Genomic DNA, 14671 nt, shown 5'->3' with positions numbered 1-14671 from the left:
AAGACAGACCCAGCAAGGAGTTTGTCTGTAACGTTGAAGTCTGCTGCATCCTGTGGCCTATATGTCAGTCAGTCCCCAGGTTGTCTTTAAAGCATTCATGCTACCTATTTTAGAAGATTTGCTAGGCTTTATCATATTAACCCTCCCGTTGTCCTAGGGTCAAAATGACCCGCCACTGTGTTGAACCAACTTTATTTAATTTTTATACTGCCTCCTTCTCACAAATGATCCAAAAAATATAAAAATTAAATAAAGTTGGTTCAACACAGTGGCGGGTCATTTTGACCCTAGGACAACGGGAGGGTTAATGGGGTTCCTGAGACATTCAAGATAAACACTTCTCCAGGCATTGTGAGAAGTATGAGATAACGTGTGCAACGTGACTACAATAAAGACAACCTGGAACGCGCCCATCCATAATGTCAGATCGACCAGCGGTCAGACTCCTCAACCTCCTGCTTCAGGCAATCAAAGCACAACCCCCAGCAAAAAAAAACTGGACCTCCCGACTCATCTTCATGAGGACAGGAGACTAGATGTCATCTATCAAGACTGCCCAATCTCTGATATTTACAGCTGTTTTTTAATTAAAGATTGGGCTTTAATACAGGTTAAACACATCAGTCAGTCAGAGAGGACTACCTTTACTAACGTTGTTCAGGAAATGAAGTCAAGATCTCAATCTGCAGTAGATTGTCATACTCATATTTTATGGATACTCAACTTTGTGTATGTAACTTGGCAATGCTTTTATCTTTTTATTATTAAAGTGTTTTGATATGTATTTGCGTGTTTAGTCTTGTTTCTGTATTGTGTTCTTAAATCAGTAGGCAAGTAAATAAGGGTTATTTCCATGTCTCTGATAGAGGCCAAGGAAGTTGTGGTTTTCAAAAAACGGATTAGTTAGGTACTCAGTAACTCAGAGCTGAATGAGAAAGTGGGTGACTGTGAATGCTATTACTGGGATGAGATAATAGGGGAAGTTTAGTCAGTCATTGTGTAACTTAACCTTCATGCACCTGCTTCTGCACCTGAACAGGCCATGTAAAGGAATGCCGTTGACACTATTGTGACCTCTGTCCTGTGCTTCAAGGAAATGGCCCAGAGTTCTAATGGCCCTTAGGTAAACAAATGTGGTTGCATCCCAAATAGCACCCTATTCCCTATCTAATGCACTACTTTTGACCAGGGCCCTTAGGGAAGCGGTTGCCATTTTGGACACAGAATCTAGGGAGTTAATGAGCAACATGGACCTCCACTGTAGATTTGGAGAATTACATCAATGCCATACTGCTGCATCTACTGTAGGTCTAAATGTTTCTCAGAGCAGCATGTTGCCTCTAATAATATTCAATAGAGCCATAACCTGATTTCAGACTTGTTTTCCTTTTTAATCCAGGGGCTGAGAGTCCACTACCTTTGGGGTTTTCAGTTTATTGGTGCATGTAAATCAAATAAATGCCTGAACAGCTTTTACTCTGATGCGTTCCTGCGTGTGTGCGTGTGTGTTTCATTTGAGGATCTCTGGATATCTGGGTCTTCTCCTACCCCAACCTGTCTGTCAGTTGTTGTTTGTCTGTCTGTGTTTAGGTTTATAATAATAATAATAATATGCCATTTAGCAGACGCTTTTATCCAAAGCGACTTACAGTCATGCGTGCATACATTTTTTTGTGTATGGGTGGTCCCGGGGATCGAACCCACTACCTTGGCGTTACAAGAGCCGTGCTCTACCAGCTGAGCTACAGAGGACCACATGAGGTGAGCAGGGAGACCCCATCCATGCAAGGCCTGACTGACCAACAGAGGATTATGAATTATTCAAGAACTAGGCCTGCCTATCTCTGTAATGTGATGCTGGTCTTACATGCACTTAGTCACATGCACTTCCTCACATGGACTGTCACTGATAACCTCAACTAATTAGCCATCTCCAGTTCTCATAAGGGTATTCGGATACAATGTATCATATGTGTCCACATCAATATGATACACAATATGATACAATGATGTTGTAATTTTTGTGTAGGCTATCTATCTGGAACGCACACTCAACCTGCACCGGCTGGAGCAAACTGGCAGTCCGACAACGGTCTGAAACGCTCTAACGCCACCCGCCACCACGTCTCCGCAATTATTTGCATATCAATGACAAACTTCTCCTGTAACCAATCAGCGTACTGTGGCAGCTCAATAGCAACCTCCCTTCTAGGGATGTCATCTCGCGACTAGACTTTGTAGTGGTGAAATTCGTAACCGTCTTGATTTAGGATATTTCCGTTTTATTTTTTTATTTATTTTTTTACAAGGAATTGCTTTATCTTATTATTCGTTTAGATTATTATAAAAAATCGCCAGGATGGGCTGCGCCGGTTTCACCTGCTCCAAGCACTCCCTCTGTGCGCTCAATATCCTCTATGTTGTGAGTATGCGGTTCAAGAATTTACCATATGGAGCATTATTATGCTACTGTAACAGGTTTTGGTTGTTGGGTCGGGTAGACTGACTATATGCTGCTTTTTATGCGGTCTGTACGGGTGTGTAAGAAACATTTTTGCCATGCAGCCTGTTGTAAACAATACATTGGGTCAGACCAGACTCTGCTGCTATTAATTATTCAAACTGAACCGTTGTCTGGAATAAGATCTGCGTCTCCAGTTTGACAAAGGCAACCTCGACACGTCAAAATATTATAATTTATATTCAGTATTTAGGTTACTGAATATTTAGAATAGCCTATATTCTTTCCTCTTCATTTCCTATCTCTTTTCCTCCTGTCTTTGTTCAAGTGATAGTTACAGAAAACAACATTATATGGGCCATAGGGTGTGTGTCTGTAGACTCCAAATCGTTCCTGTCCAAATCCTCAACATAGGGCCTCAGATGTCCACTGCACAACCCAATGTTTTACAGTCTGGGAAATACAGGAGTGATGGTGGCATCAAAACAGACCACAGTGGTGACCTAGATTTAAGCTGAATATACATTTGCAGGGAGATAAATGCTGTCATGACAGGAGATTATGTTCCACTTTTGACTGTCGCTTCTTCTACCTCTAAAAGCATGTAGTCTGAGGTGAATCTGGTGTGCTCTTGACCGTTTGTACCATTGCAATTACACTACCAGTCAAAAGTTTGGACACACCTACTCATTCAAGGGTTTTTCTATATTTTTACTATTTTCTACATTGTAGAATAATAGTGAAGACATCGAAACGATGAAATAACACATATGGAATCATGTAGTAACCAAAAAAGTGTTAAACAAATCAAAATATATTTTATATTTGAAATTCTTTAAAGTAGCCACCCCTTTGCCTTGATGACAGCTTTGCACACTCTTGGCATTCTCTCAACCAGCTTCATGAGGTAGTCACCTGTAATGCATTTAAATTAACAGGTGTGCCTTGTTAAAAGTTAATTTGTGGAATTTCTTTCCTTCTTAATGCGTTTGAGCCAATCAGTTGTGTTATGACAAGGTAGGGGTGGTATACAGAAGATAGCCCTATTTGGTAAAAGACCATGTCCATATTTTGTCAAGAACAGCTCAAATAAGCAAAGAGAAACGACAGTCCATCATTACTTTAAGACATGAAGGTCAGTCAATACGGAACATTTCAAGAACTTTGAAAGTTTCTTCAAGTGCAGTCGCAAAAACCATCAAGCGCTATGATGAAACTGTCTCTCATGAGGACCGCCACAGGAAAGGAAGACCCAGAGTTACCTCTGCTGCAGAGGATACGTTCATTAGAGTTACCAGCCTCAGAAATTGCAGTCCAAATAAATGCTTCACAGAGTTCAAGTAACAGACACATCTCAACATCAACTGTTCAGGGGAGACTGCGTGAATCAGGCCTTCATGGTTGAATTGCTGCAAAGAAACCACTACTAAAGGACACCAATAATAAGAAGAGACTTGCTTGGGCCAAGAACACGAGCAATGGACATTAGACCGGTGGAAATCTGTCTTTTGGTCTGATGAGTCCAAATGTGAGATTTTTGGTTCCAACCGCCGTGTCTTTGTGAGACGCAGAATAGGTGAACGGATGATCTCCGCATGTGTGGTTCCCACCGTGAAGCATGGAGGAGGTGTGATGGTGTGGGGGTGCTTTGCTGGTGACACTGTCTGTGATTTATTTAGAATTCAAGGCACACTTTACCAGCATGGCTACCACAGCATTCTGCAGCGATAAGCCTTCCCATCTGGTGTGGGCTTAGTGGGACTATCATTTGTTTTTCAACAGGACAATGACCCAACACACCTCCAGGCTGTGTAAGGACTATTTGACCAAGAAAGAGAGTGATGGAGCGCTGCATCAGATGACCTGGCCTCCACAATCACCCGACCTCAACCCAATCAAGATGGTTTGGGATCAGTTGGATCGCAGAGTGAAGGAAAAGCAGCCAACAAGTACTCAGCATATATGGGAACTCCTTCAAGACTGTTGGAAAAGCATTCCAGGTGAAGCTGGTTGAGAGAATGCCAAGAGTGTGCAAAGCTGTCATAATAATAATATGCCATTTAGCAGACGGTTTTATCCAAAGCGACTTACAGTCATGTGTGCATACATTTTTACGTATGGGTGGTCCCGGGGATCGACCCCACTACCCTGGCGTTACAAGCACCATGCTCTACCAATTGAGCTACAGAGGACCACAACGGTAGCTTAATTTGTGTTAATTTGTTGAACACTTTTTTGGTTACTACATGATTCCATATGTGTTATTTCATAGTTTTGATGTCTTCACTATTATTCTACAATGTAGAAAATAGTTTTAAAAAATAAAGAAAACCCCTTGAATGAGTAGGTGTGTCTCAACCTTTGACTGGTACTGTACATTACTCACTTTGTTTTATTACATACCATAACCTGTAAGCCTATCTGATAGGTGTGGTCAATGTCCACTCACTCTCTCTCTCTCTCTCTCTCTCTCTCTCTCTCTCTCTCTCTCTCTCTCTCTCTCTCTCTCTCTCTCTCTCTCTCTCTCTCTCTCTCTCTCTCTCTCTCTCTCTCTCTCTCACACACACACACACACAATGTTGTACTCTCGAGTACTTTCTGAGATAATGAGAAGGCGATAACATGTCAGATCTGATATTCCTATTTGACTGTGGGGAGAGTTCATACAGTTCATACTTCATACAATGACCCAAAGAGAACTATTGCTTAGGGTCTTGTCTGTCTGCGTCTGTGCCTGCCTATCTATTTATTTATGTCCGTCTATCCGTCCCTCCATTTCTAGATGGTGAGTCTGCTGATGATCGGCATCGCTGCATGGGGGAAGTGGTTCGGCCTGGTGTCCAGCTTCCAGGTGGTGGGCGGAGTCATCGGAGTGGGGGTGTTCCTGTTCTTCGTGGCATTGGTCGGCCTCATCGGGGCCATGAAGCACCACCAGGTCCTACTCTTCTTCGTATCCCAACCTTCCACTAAGGCAGACTTGACCTGACCCGACACCCAAGTACATTTGGGGTCTAGAATTTGAATTATGGCTTGAGTACAGGTTTGGGGTTGGGTTTCAAGTCCAGTAGATTGCGGCCTTGGGTAGGCTACATGTTAAATTCAAGAGAACTGAAGTTTCAAATAAGCTTTTCAAATAGCTTCAGCAGATCGCCAAAAGGGATTGTCTGAATGAGACAACCCTCTACACGTCGTCCTTTACCCTCACCCATTGTGCTTTATTTCAATAGGACTCATAGCCCCTTGTTGTTTATCCATTACTTGTTTTCCAGGCTGTGCTGTTCTCTTACCCCTACCCTACTGTATGTTGTGGGAAAATCCCTGCTGATTTTCCATTCAGACCAGGGGCCGGATTCACAAAACCTTCTTAAGAAGACATTTCTTCTTAACTGCCATTTTTCCTTAACTATAGACTTAAGAAGCAAAGTTGCTATTCCTCAAAAAGGTTCTTGGAAATTTGATTGCGCTATTTCTTATGTTTCTCCTTAAGCAAAAAGTTAAGAAGAAATTAGATTCTTGAAAATAAAGTTATTGGAAATGTTCTTAATTCCAAGATAGCTAAACCCTTGTCTTAAACTCAGGGCATTGAGAGAAAAAGCTCATGAAAGCAATTTACCATGTTTAATTCACTCACAAACTTCATCTGAAAGTTTCAGTATTGATTATTTTAAACCCAAGAACATGTTTTAGAACCGTAATCTCAGTAAGAAATATGCTAACATGATTGCCATTGCTAGCTAGATAGCTAGCTAAATTGATTTCCTAGCAACAAACCTCTTAAGAAGATTCATAAGAAGATATTTGAGAAGTTCATAAGAAAATCATTCAATCTTAAGATATTGTTGAGGAATTGCACTTCTTATGAACTTCTTATTTTTTTTCTTTAGAATCTTCTTAATTTTTTGTGTAAGAGGTTTTTGTGAATCTGGGCCCAGGTCCAGTATGGCATTACACATTGTAGTCAGCCTGCATAGATACTCCTGACCCCTGCTTCTGGCTTTCAGTCATTATTACAGGATTATTATTACATTACATTATTACAGTATTACACAGTCATTATTAGGGTCTTTCGCTCTAGAATATTCCATGTTACTGATACAGAAGGTTAGAGAAATAAAATAGTTCGAACCCATTGACTGTTGAAAATAAGTAACCTCTGCCTTCGGAAGTGTGAGGAACTGGGTTCAAAACTACAAAAGCTCTGTGTTGAGAATGTGTGTATTGGAGTGTTATTCCTTGACAGTGGACCCCAGTATATGATCATCCTCTTCATGGTGTTCATCGTCCAGTTCTCTGTCTCCAGCGCCTGTCTGGCCATCAACAAGGATCAGCAGGTAGGAACACAAACTACTGTCAATCACAACAACCTTCTGCTAGTTGCTAGAGGAACAAAAAACAACTTTTCAGACAAATCACAGAAACCTTGTAATTAAATCACTAGATAGATAAAAGACAACCTGTACTCATTAATCATGATACAGTATGTCTGTAAGGATGTGAGCTGCATTTTGTGGTGAAATCACAGAGCTAGGGACCTCCCGTGTCTCTTCTCAGGCTTCTTAGTGTTCTGCACTGCGGTGTGTTCCGGTTCCATGCAGTATTGAGTATATTTTTAGAAGCAAAATCACTATTTTATTCAGACTGTCCACCATCTGGGTCTAGAACAGCTGACTACCTTAGAGATGTCTGGTCCTGAGCATACAGGTATTGTAATGCATCTATATCTGTGTATGAGTGTATCTATGGTGGTCCGTGCCTGCTGTTATACCCCTGTTTTAGGAACACCTGTTGGAGGTGGGATGGAACAACTCTCACACCACCCAGAGAGATGTGGAGAAGAGTCTCAACTGCTGTGGCTTCTACCACGTAGACAACAACGGAACCTGCGACGCTGTAAGCATTAACAAATGAACCCTCTGTTGCACTGAATCTGAATCTACTGTCTGTTGTCTTTGACCGCTCTAGCTCATGTCCCAAGCTCTGTTTGTGCATGCCAAGATATCTAATTACAACGAAATAACAAGTTTTTACACATACAGTACATCTGTGTTTCAATGGCTCGGATATTAACATTTCGTTTTTGGATTTTTTAAAATGTATTTATTTTCATTTATTTCACCTTTATTTAACCAGGTAAGCCAGTTGAGAACAAGTTCTCATTTACAACTGCGACCTGGCCAAGATAAAGCAAAGCAGTGCGATAAAAACAACAACAACACAGAGTTACATATGGAATAAACAAAACGTACAGTCAAAAACACAATAGAAAATCTATATACAGTGTGTGCAAATGTAGAAATTTATGGAGGTAAGGCAATAAATAGGCCATAGTGCAAAAATAATTACAATTTAGTATTAACACTGGAGTGATAGATATGCAGAAGATGATGTGCAAATAGAGATACTGGGGTGCAAATGAGCAAAATAAATAACAATATGGGGATGCGGTAGTTGGGTGGGCTAATTACAGATGGGCTGTGTACAGGTGCAGTGATCAGTAAGCTGCTCTGACAACTGATGCTTAAAATTAGTGAGGGAGATAAGTGTCTCCAGCTTCAGAGATTTTTGCAGTTCGTTCCAGTCATTGGCAGCAGAGAACTGGAAGGAATGGCGGCCAAAGGAGGTGTTGGCTTTGTTTCTGATGATATTAGCTGCTGTATATTCAGTATTGTGGTTGTGAAGCAGTTTTCCTGACTAACTGGTCCATCTGTGTCCCTCTACAGGCCTGTTTCCCCAACCACTCCTGTTCACCGTGTGCTGAGCAAATCCAGGAGCATGCAGGAGAGGTGCTGCGTTTCGTGGGCGGGATAGGCCTTTTCTTCAGCTTCACTGAGGTGAGATCGCCCTTTATATACAGTCAGGGGAATGTTCTGCTGTATCAATCAAGCAATCAATCAATTGAACTTATATAGTGTTTTAAAATAGTGATTTTATTTTACAGTAAACTGGCCTATTTTGAGGTGCAGTTTATGAAATCTAATAGGTTATGAAAATGTAGCTATATACAGTATGTGATCTATTTGTAGGTCAGCAGCATAAAACTGGGCCCAGTAATGTTTGTTATTTTGACCCATTAATGTTTTATTCGTCCTTTTTCAGTTCCTGGGGGTGTGGCTAACGTACCGGTACAGGAACCAGAAGGACCCTCGAGCCAATCCCAGTGCCTTCCTGTAACCGTTGGCAACTGCTGGCTTTGTGCCCCACTCTTGGAGTGGCCAACTTTCCTCCTGGAGAGCTACTGGGTGTGCAGGCTTTTGCTCCAGCCCTACTCTAACTGTAACACTAACACAGCTGATTCTAAACAAATGAGCTGCTCATCGGGACCTTGTTCAGCTGAATCAGTTGTGTTAGTCAAAGCAGGGCCAGAGTAAAAGCCTGCACACCAAGTAGCTCTCCAGGTGGAGGAGGGTTAGCTGCCTGTTTTAGTGGCTGTGTTTGTAAATAAGCGAGTGACTTGTGTGTGTTTTCACCAGCTGAGCGAAGCGGCAGCCCTTTGTGTGGTGTTACATGAAGTGATTGTTTTTCCAGAGTGAGGTGTGTGTCTGTAAAATAACTGGGTCATGTTCATTAGGCACCAAACGGAAGAAAACTGACCTTCACTTGTCGAATAAGAAACGCTCCTTTACACTTTCCACTGCAAAATGTTTTCCGTTGTGTGCCCTAATGAACACGACCCTGCTGTATATTAAAGATGCTGCATGAGCCTATTACACTAATAGGATACCTTAGACCACTCCTGATCAGAACCATGTCCTGTATACACTGAGTGTACAAAACATTAAGAACACCTTCCTAATATTAATATAATATGCCATTTAGCAGACACTTTTATCCAAAGCGACTTACAGTCATGTGTGCATACATTTTTACGTATGGGTGGTCCCGGGGATCGAACCCACTACCCTGGCGTTACAAGCGCCATGCTCTACCAATTGAGCTACAGAGGTCCATCCAGCTACAGGTTGCCAAAAGCGTTCCACAGGGATGCTGGCCTATGTTGACTCCAATGCTTCCCCCAGTTGTGTCAAGTTGGCTGGATGCCCTTTGGGTGGTGGACCATTCTTGATACACACGGAAAACTGTTGAGCATGTAAAACCCAGCAGCGTTGCAGTTCTTGACACAAATCAGTGCGCCTGGCACCTACTACCATATCCCGTTCAAAGGCACTTAAATATTTTGTCTTGCCCATTCACCCTCAATGTCTGAATTGTCTCAAGGCTTAAAAATCCTTCTTTAACCTGTCTCCTCCCCTTCATCTACACTGATTGAAGTGGATTTAACAAGTGACATCAATAAGGGATCATAGCTTTCACCTGGATTCACCTGGTCAGTCTATGTCATGGAAAGAGCAGGTGTCCTTAATGTTTTGTACACTCCGTGTCTATCCTCTCAGAAGCTCTGCTTCTGGTGACAAATCTCCTCAAGAAATCAACATTTTCAGATAATACATTTGATATTTGATACACCCTTGCTGGGCAAGCGTTCAGTATGCTCAGACCTGTATTAGAGCATGTGAACTGTGATGTGACTACTGAATGACTCCTGGATTACAGATGATGGCTGACATGGTGAAGAACGACTGAAGATATCATTGAATACTTGTACATTTGATTTGATACACTCAATAACTGAAGAACTATAGTGTGATGTTGACAATTGTATGCTGTAACTACATAACTACCACTATTTAAGCAGCTTGTTGTTGGCTTTACTTTAAGTCATTATGTTACACAGCATTTGCATTTTTTTTGTGTTCTGTATGTTTATTTCTGTGTAAACATTCCTAATTATTTGAAAAATCGGCAAAACAAAATGCAATAACTTAAAGGGATACTTTGAGATTTTGGCAATGAGGCCCTTTATCTACTTCCCCAGAGTCAGATGAACTCGTGGATACCATTTTTATGTCTCTGTGTCCAGCATGAAGGAAGTTATAGGTAGTTTCGTGAGCCAATGCTAACTAGCGTTAGCGCAATAACTAGAAGTCTATGGGTATCTACTAGCATGCTAGTAGATACCCATAGACTTCCAGTCATTGCACTAATGCTAGTTAGCAATTGCTCTAGCACTAGTTAGCAACTTCCTTCAAACTGCACGCAGAGACATGAAAATGGTATCCACGAGTTCATCTGACTCTGGGGAAGTAGATAAAGGGCCTCATTGCCAAAATCCCAAAGTATCCCTTTAAGAGTCAATTGCTCATGCTGTCTGAATATCATCACTATGAAATGCTGGGGAAGACTGACGTGAAAGAAAAGATGATGCGCTTTGTTCTGCTGATAGTGTTACAAAGCCTGGCAGTCGATTGTGTGTGCATGTGTGTGTGTGTGCATAGGTGCGCGCATACTCATGTGTGTGGGTCTGTGCATGTGTGCGTGTGTGTCTGTTGTGTGCGTGGGTCTGTGTGTGCTGTTGTAACAGTTACCTTGGCTTGTGCCTCTTGCATGTCTCCTCTACTAGTGTGTGCTGCTGCTTCCACCGCACTGGTGGTTCTGTGAACTACACCATACCTGACCATGTGTACAAGAAATCTCAATAAAATAGAAATGTTAAAAAATATATATTTCATACACTGTTTCTGTTCTTGGGCTTTCCTTTCAACAATGTGTAACTCAATTCCCACCAATGCCCAGTCAAGTTGACCTATTATAATGTTTTTTCCTGAAAGTTCGCTGGGTCTGTTGGGCTCTGTTTCCATAGAAACACAACCAGTGGCATTCAATGACATTGCAAAATGTAGAGCTCAGCTCACAGCAGTAGCCTAACCATTTCCAAGAAACTCTAAAATCTCTACGCAAGTGGAATGACACAAAATAATGCTTTTATTTGCTTTCTGGCATATCATTAACATAGATTCCCATTAACTTATTACATTACAATATTACAGTACTTCATGACATTACTGAGAATAATGTGTTGGTGTGTGTAGAGTGTGTGTGTGTGTGTGTGTGTGTGTGTGTGTGTGTGTGTGTCATTCCCGACCAACCAGTGCCCTGCTTAAGAAAGAAGCCCATTACACAGCAAAGGTGTCTTGATGTTCGATAGCCAGGCAATCAGGCTGTGACTGGTTCAGGAAAAGTCCTTTGAGATCCTCTCTGGCCCCGCCCATTCAGGATGTGACCCTGCCCATTCAGGACGTGACCAGGATGTCAACACTCACTCCCTAGCTACACACACACAAACACACGCATTCATGCACACTGTATTTTTTCAATAGCCCTTTTAACTTGAGTCATTGTCATGAAGGGTGAAAGGACTGAATACATTCAGATGATCTGGTTACATTTTCCAATGACACACACATCATTTAATAATTGCACTATATTTAATAAAAAGACATCTCAGATGTACAGCAATACATTACAAAGACAGAGAGGTTCAGGAAAAATAACAGAATTTTAAAAATGGAATTGCGTTTTGTGAAATTGAAGACTAGTTCTTTCCAGTGCTTAGGTTTACATGGTGACAGTATGCCACTGGCTGACTCCTAGGCTCCAGAGAATGTTCAGAGAATGTTCCAAGAATATTTAGAGAATGTTCAGAAAACCTCTGAGGTCGCAGGCCAAAGGTCACGGAGTCACATGATGAGTCAGTGCTTACAACTCAGTCTTCAGCAGCTTCTTGGCTTTCTGCATGTTGCTCAATACTATAGGGAGAAGGGAAAATTAAGAGTAAGTCAAGAGTAAGTCACTCAAGAGTCACTCAGGAGCAGGTTGTTTCTCACAAAGGTCAAATTTCCTTAAGATGGCACTAAAGGCCAAATACAATATCTCTGAATTAATTATAAAACAATATCTGAATACACTTTGTAATACCTTACATTAATAAAAGCTTATACATGTATACAATGCTTAAATATTTACAATCTATTAAATACAGATATATTAACAGTATGTAAATGCAATCAAACAGTCAAAAGGGAGATAAGATCAAGTTGTACTCACAGAGTTTGATGTCAGAAGGCTCATAGGCGTACATACGGTTGGAGTAGCGCCCTGTGATGTCAGCTCTCACTGTCATAGAGGGATCTGAGGAGAGAGAGATGAAGAGAGGGATAGAGAGAGAGAGAGCGGGGGGGGGGGGGGTAGCGATAACTATTGATTAAAATCTGTTGCTTTTGTTTGAAAACGGGACATTCCTTCATGTAATGCTGCTGGGAAAATGGGACATTCCTTCATGTAATGCTGCTGGGAAAATGGGACATTCCTTCATGTAATGCTGCTGGGAAAACGTGACATTTTCACTCACCGACAAAGATGATTCTAGGGACATACTGGCCATCAGGGGAAAGATGCTTGTCTGTGGTTTCATACTGATAACACAGGGAAAGAAACACATATCAATGATTTGCTTCTTAATACTAAAAGTCAGATAAAAAAAACAAAAATAACAGTGCGCTAAAATACAAATAAAAATCTAAACATAGAATCATAAAATCTAATAGATCAAAAGAGAAATAATCTAGGTATTGATTCTGATAATGTATTCCAAAGACTTCATTTAAAACTCACCACCAGATTGAGGATGATGAAGTCTTCATCAGCCACCTTCTGGATGTCCTTGTCTTCGGCGAAGACCTTCTTCATGGCTAGATACATGGAAGACATCATGAAAGACATTATAAAAAATGTTACATTGACTTAACTTAAGAGATCTCCATAATTGTTTTATTGTCCTCTCCCATACATGGCAGCAGGATGTAAAAGGTGTATACCACCTTGGAAAACAGAGCCATGTCGGTTCTAAAATGAGTTTGATAATGGCTGTTTAAACAAGTCCTGGCATCTAATACAACTGAATGATGCATCATGATTTGGGAGAATGCCAGGATGCAAAGTAATACTCATAACTAGCCAAGGGAGGGACATTGACCTGTGGTCTGTTCAGGAAGCTGCAACAGAGTGGCAGTTTATTTGCTATAGGTCAGGGGTTAGAGGTCAGAGGTTAGAGGTCAGGGTCTTACATGCACTGTGGGGACAGTCCTCCAGGTGGAAGATGACCATCAGAGGCTTGTTCCTGTGGAGACAAATGAGTTCTGGTCAAAACAGAATAAAATAGAATAGAATATTAAAGAGATTCCAAGAAAATCCTTTAAATGTATTAAAACACATCAGCCATCCAGATATATTACATCATGTATGTGAAATAGCACCCTATTCCCTATTTTCAACTTCATAAAAAGTAGGGTGCCATTTCGTATGTGGCCATAAATGTTTGTTCACTCACTGTGCCCTGGCCCAGTACAGAGCCTCCTCATAGGTCTGAGCCCAGACCAGTTGATCACCCCAGCCTATAGGAGACAGTCAGGAAGAACAGTGTCAGGACACCTGGAGTCTGCTCAGGAAGGTGCAACATTACAGAACATTCAGGTAGAAAGATAATGTGTAGAACAGACATGCCTCCACTAACATGTAGAATAAGGAATCGCATGTCAGCTCTATTCATTAGAGAGTGTTACCTCTGGAGAGAGTCTGGGGGATCCTCTTCCCCCTCTTGGCAATGTTCTTCTCAGGCTTAGCCAGAGATGAAGACACAGCTACAGCCACCAGGACCAACAGCACCGACAGCAGACCTCGAATCATGATTACTAATTTTCTGGAAGGAAACAGAGTTCAATCAGCATCTCAGAGTATGCTGATCTAGGATCAGGACCCCACTGTCCATATAATTCTAATAATTTAATCAAAACTGATCCTATGTCAGCACTCCTATTCTGAATCATTGGGAATACGGGCCCAGATACCACATGCATGCAACAAAACTGCACAGATTGTCTACTTCTATCATCATACTATTATAACTCAACAGTATAGCTGAGAGGGGAAAAATATAATGAATTAATGCCATGCAGAATTACAATAATTGCACATCTATTCAGATTTGTTGAAGTTGTTGAAGACTGAAAGACTCTGAAAAAGTTCATAGCATTTCAAGGCACATTTACCAGAAAAAGGATCAGATTGAGGGATAAGGGATAGTGAAGAGAGATGTGTGGTCAGAGAATAAGGCTTCCATTGTGGTGGAGGGAGAGATCTATTTCCTACCTGTTCTCTGTGGCACCTTTGTGTGTCTCCTGTGTTCTGCAGCTCCTCGTACTGCCGTGTCCCTCCTCTCTCATCTGGACCTGCTCTTATACACCAGCCCTAAGCTCACCTGCTGGCCCCTCCCACCAACCCACCAATGCTTTGATTGAATGTGTGTGGACTGTGGAG

General features: G+C 41.5%; 2 protein-coding genes across 2 annotated transcripts; one reads left to right on the top strand and one right to left on the bottom strand.

Annotated features, from left to right (window-relative positions):
- Positions 1 to 2359: 2359 nt before the first annotated feature.
- On the top strand, positions 2360 to 8632 carry LOC311109948 (tetraspanin-13-like; the record flags this gene model as incomplete). Its single annotated transcript, XM_084152952.1, has 6 exons — positions 2360 to 2422; positions 5244 to 5411; positions 6712 to 6792; positions 7238 to 7351; positions 8182 to 8292; positions 8558 to 8632. 6 exons carry the CDS (start codon positions 2360 to 2362, stop codon positions 8630 to 8632), a joined length of 612 nt encoding a protein of 203 aa, XP_084009078.1.
- Positions 8633 to 11259: 2627 nt separating this feature from the next.
- On the bottom strand, positions 11260 to 14559 carry LOC311125224 (anterior gradient protein 2 homolog). Its single transcript, XM_084158383.1, has 8 exons — positions 14504 to 14559; positions 13918 to 14054; positions 13686 to 13749; positions 13423 to 13475; positions 12971 to 13047; positions 12708 to 12771; positions 12404 to 12487; positions 11260 to 12105 (listed from the first exon to the last, which is right to left on the bottom strand). The coding sequence occupies exons 2-8, from the start codon at positions 14039 to 14041 to the stop codon at positions 12056 to 12058; spliced, it is 516 nt and encodes a 171-aa protein (XP_084014509.1). The 5' UTR covers positions 14042 to 14054; positions 14504 to 14559; the 3' UTR covers positions 11260 to 12055.
- Positions 14560 to 14671: the final 112 nt, after the last annotated feature.

Source organism: Coregonus lavaretus (assembly GCF_964263955.1).
Source record: "Coregonus lavaretus genome assembly, chromosome: 3".
In the NCBI taxonomy this organism is placed as follows: domain Eukaryota; kingdom Metazoa; phylum Chordata; class Actinopteri; order Salmoniformes; family Salmonidae; genus Coregonus; species Coregonus lavaretus.
The sequence above is the reverse complement of the archived record's forward strand: the minus strand, read 5'-3'. Positions and strand labels throughout refer to the sequence as shown.

Coding starts and splice junctions, on each gene's coding strand:
- LOC311125224 (XM_084158383.1), bottom strand. CDS start 14,041: ATGATTCGAGGTCTGCTGTCGGTGCTGTTGGTCCTGGTGGCTGTAGCT. Junction 13,750..13,917: donor CCCCCAGACTCTCTCCAGAG/GTAACACTCTCT, acceptor TGTCTCCTATAG/GCTGGGGTGATCAACTGGTC. Junction 12,772..12,970: donor TCATCATCCTCAATCTGGTG/GTGAGTTTTAAA, acceptor CTGTGTTATCAG/TATGAAACCACAGACAAGCA.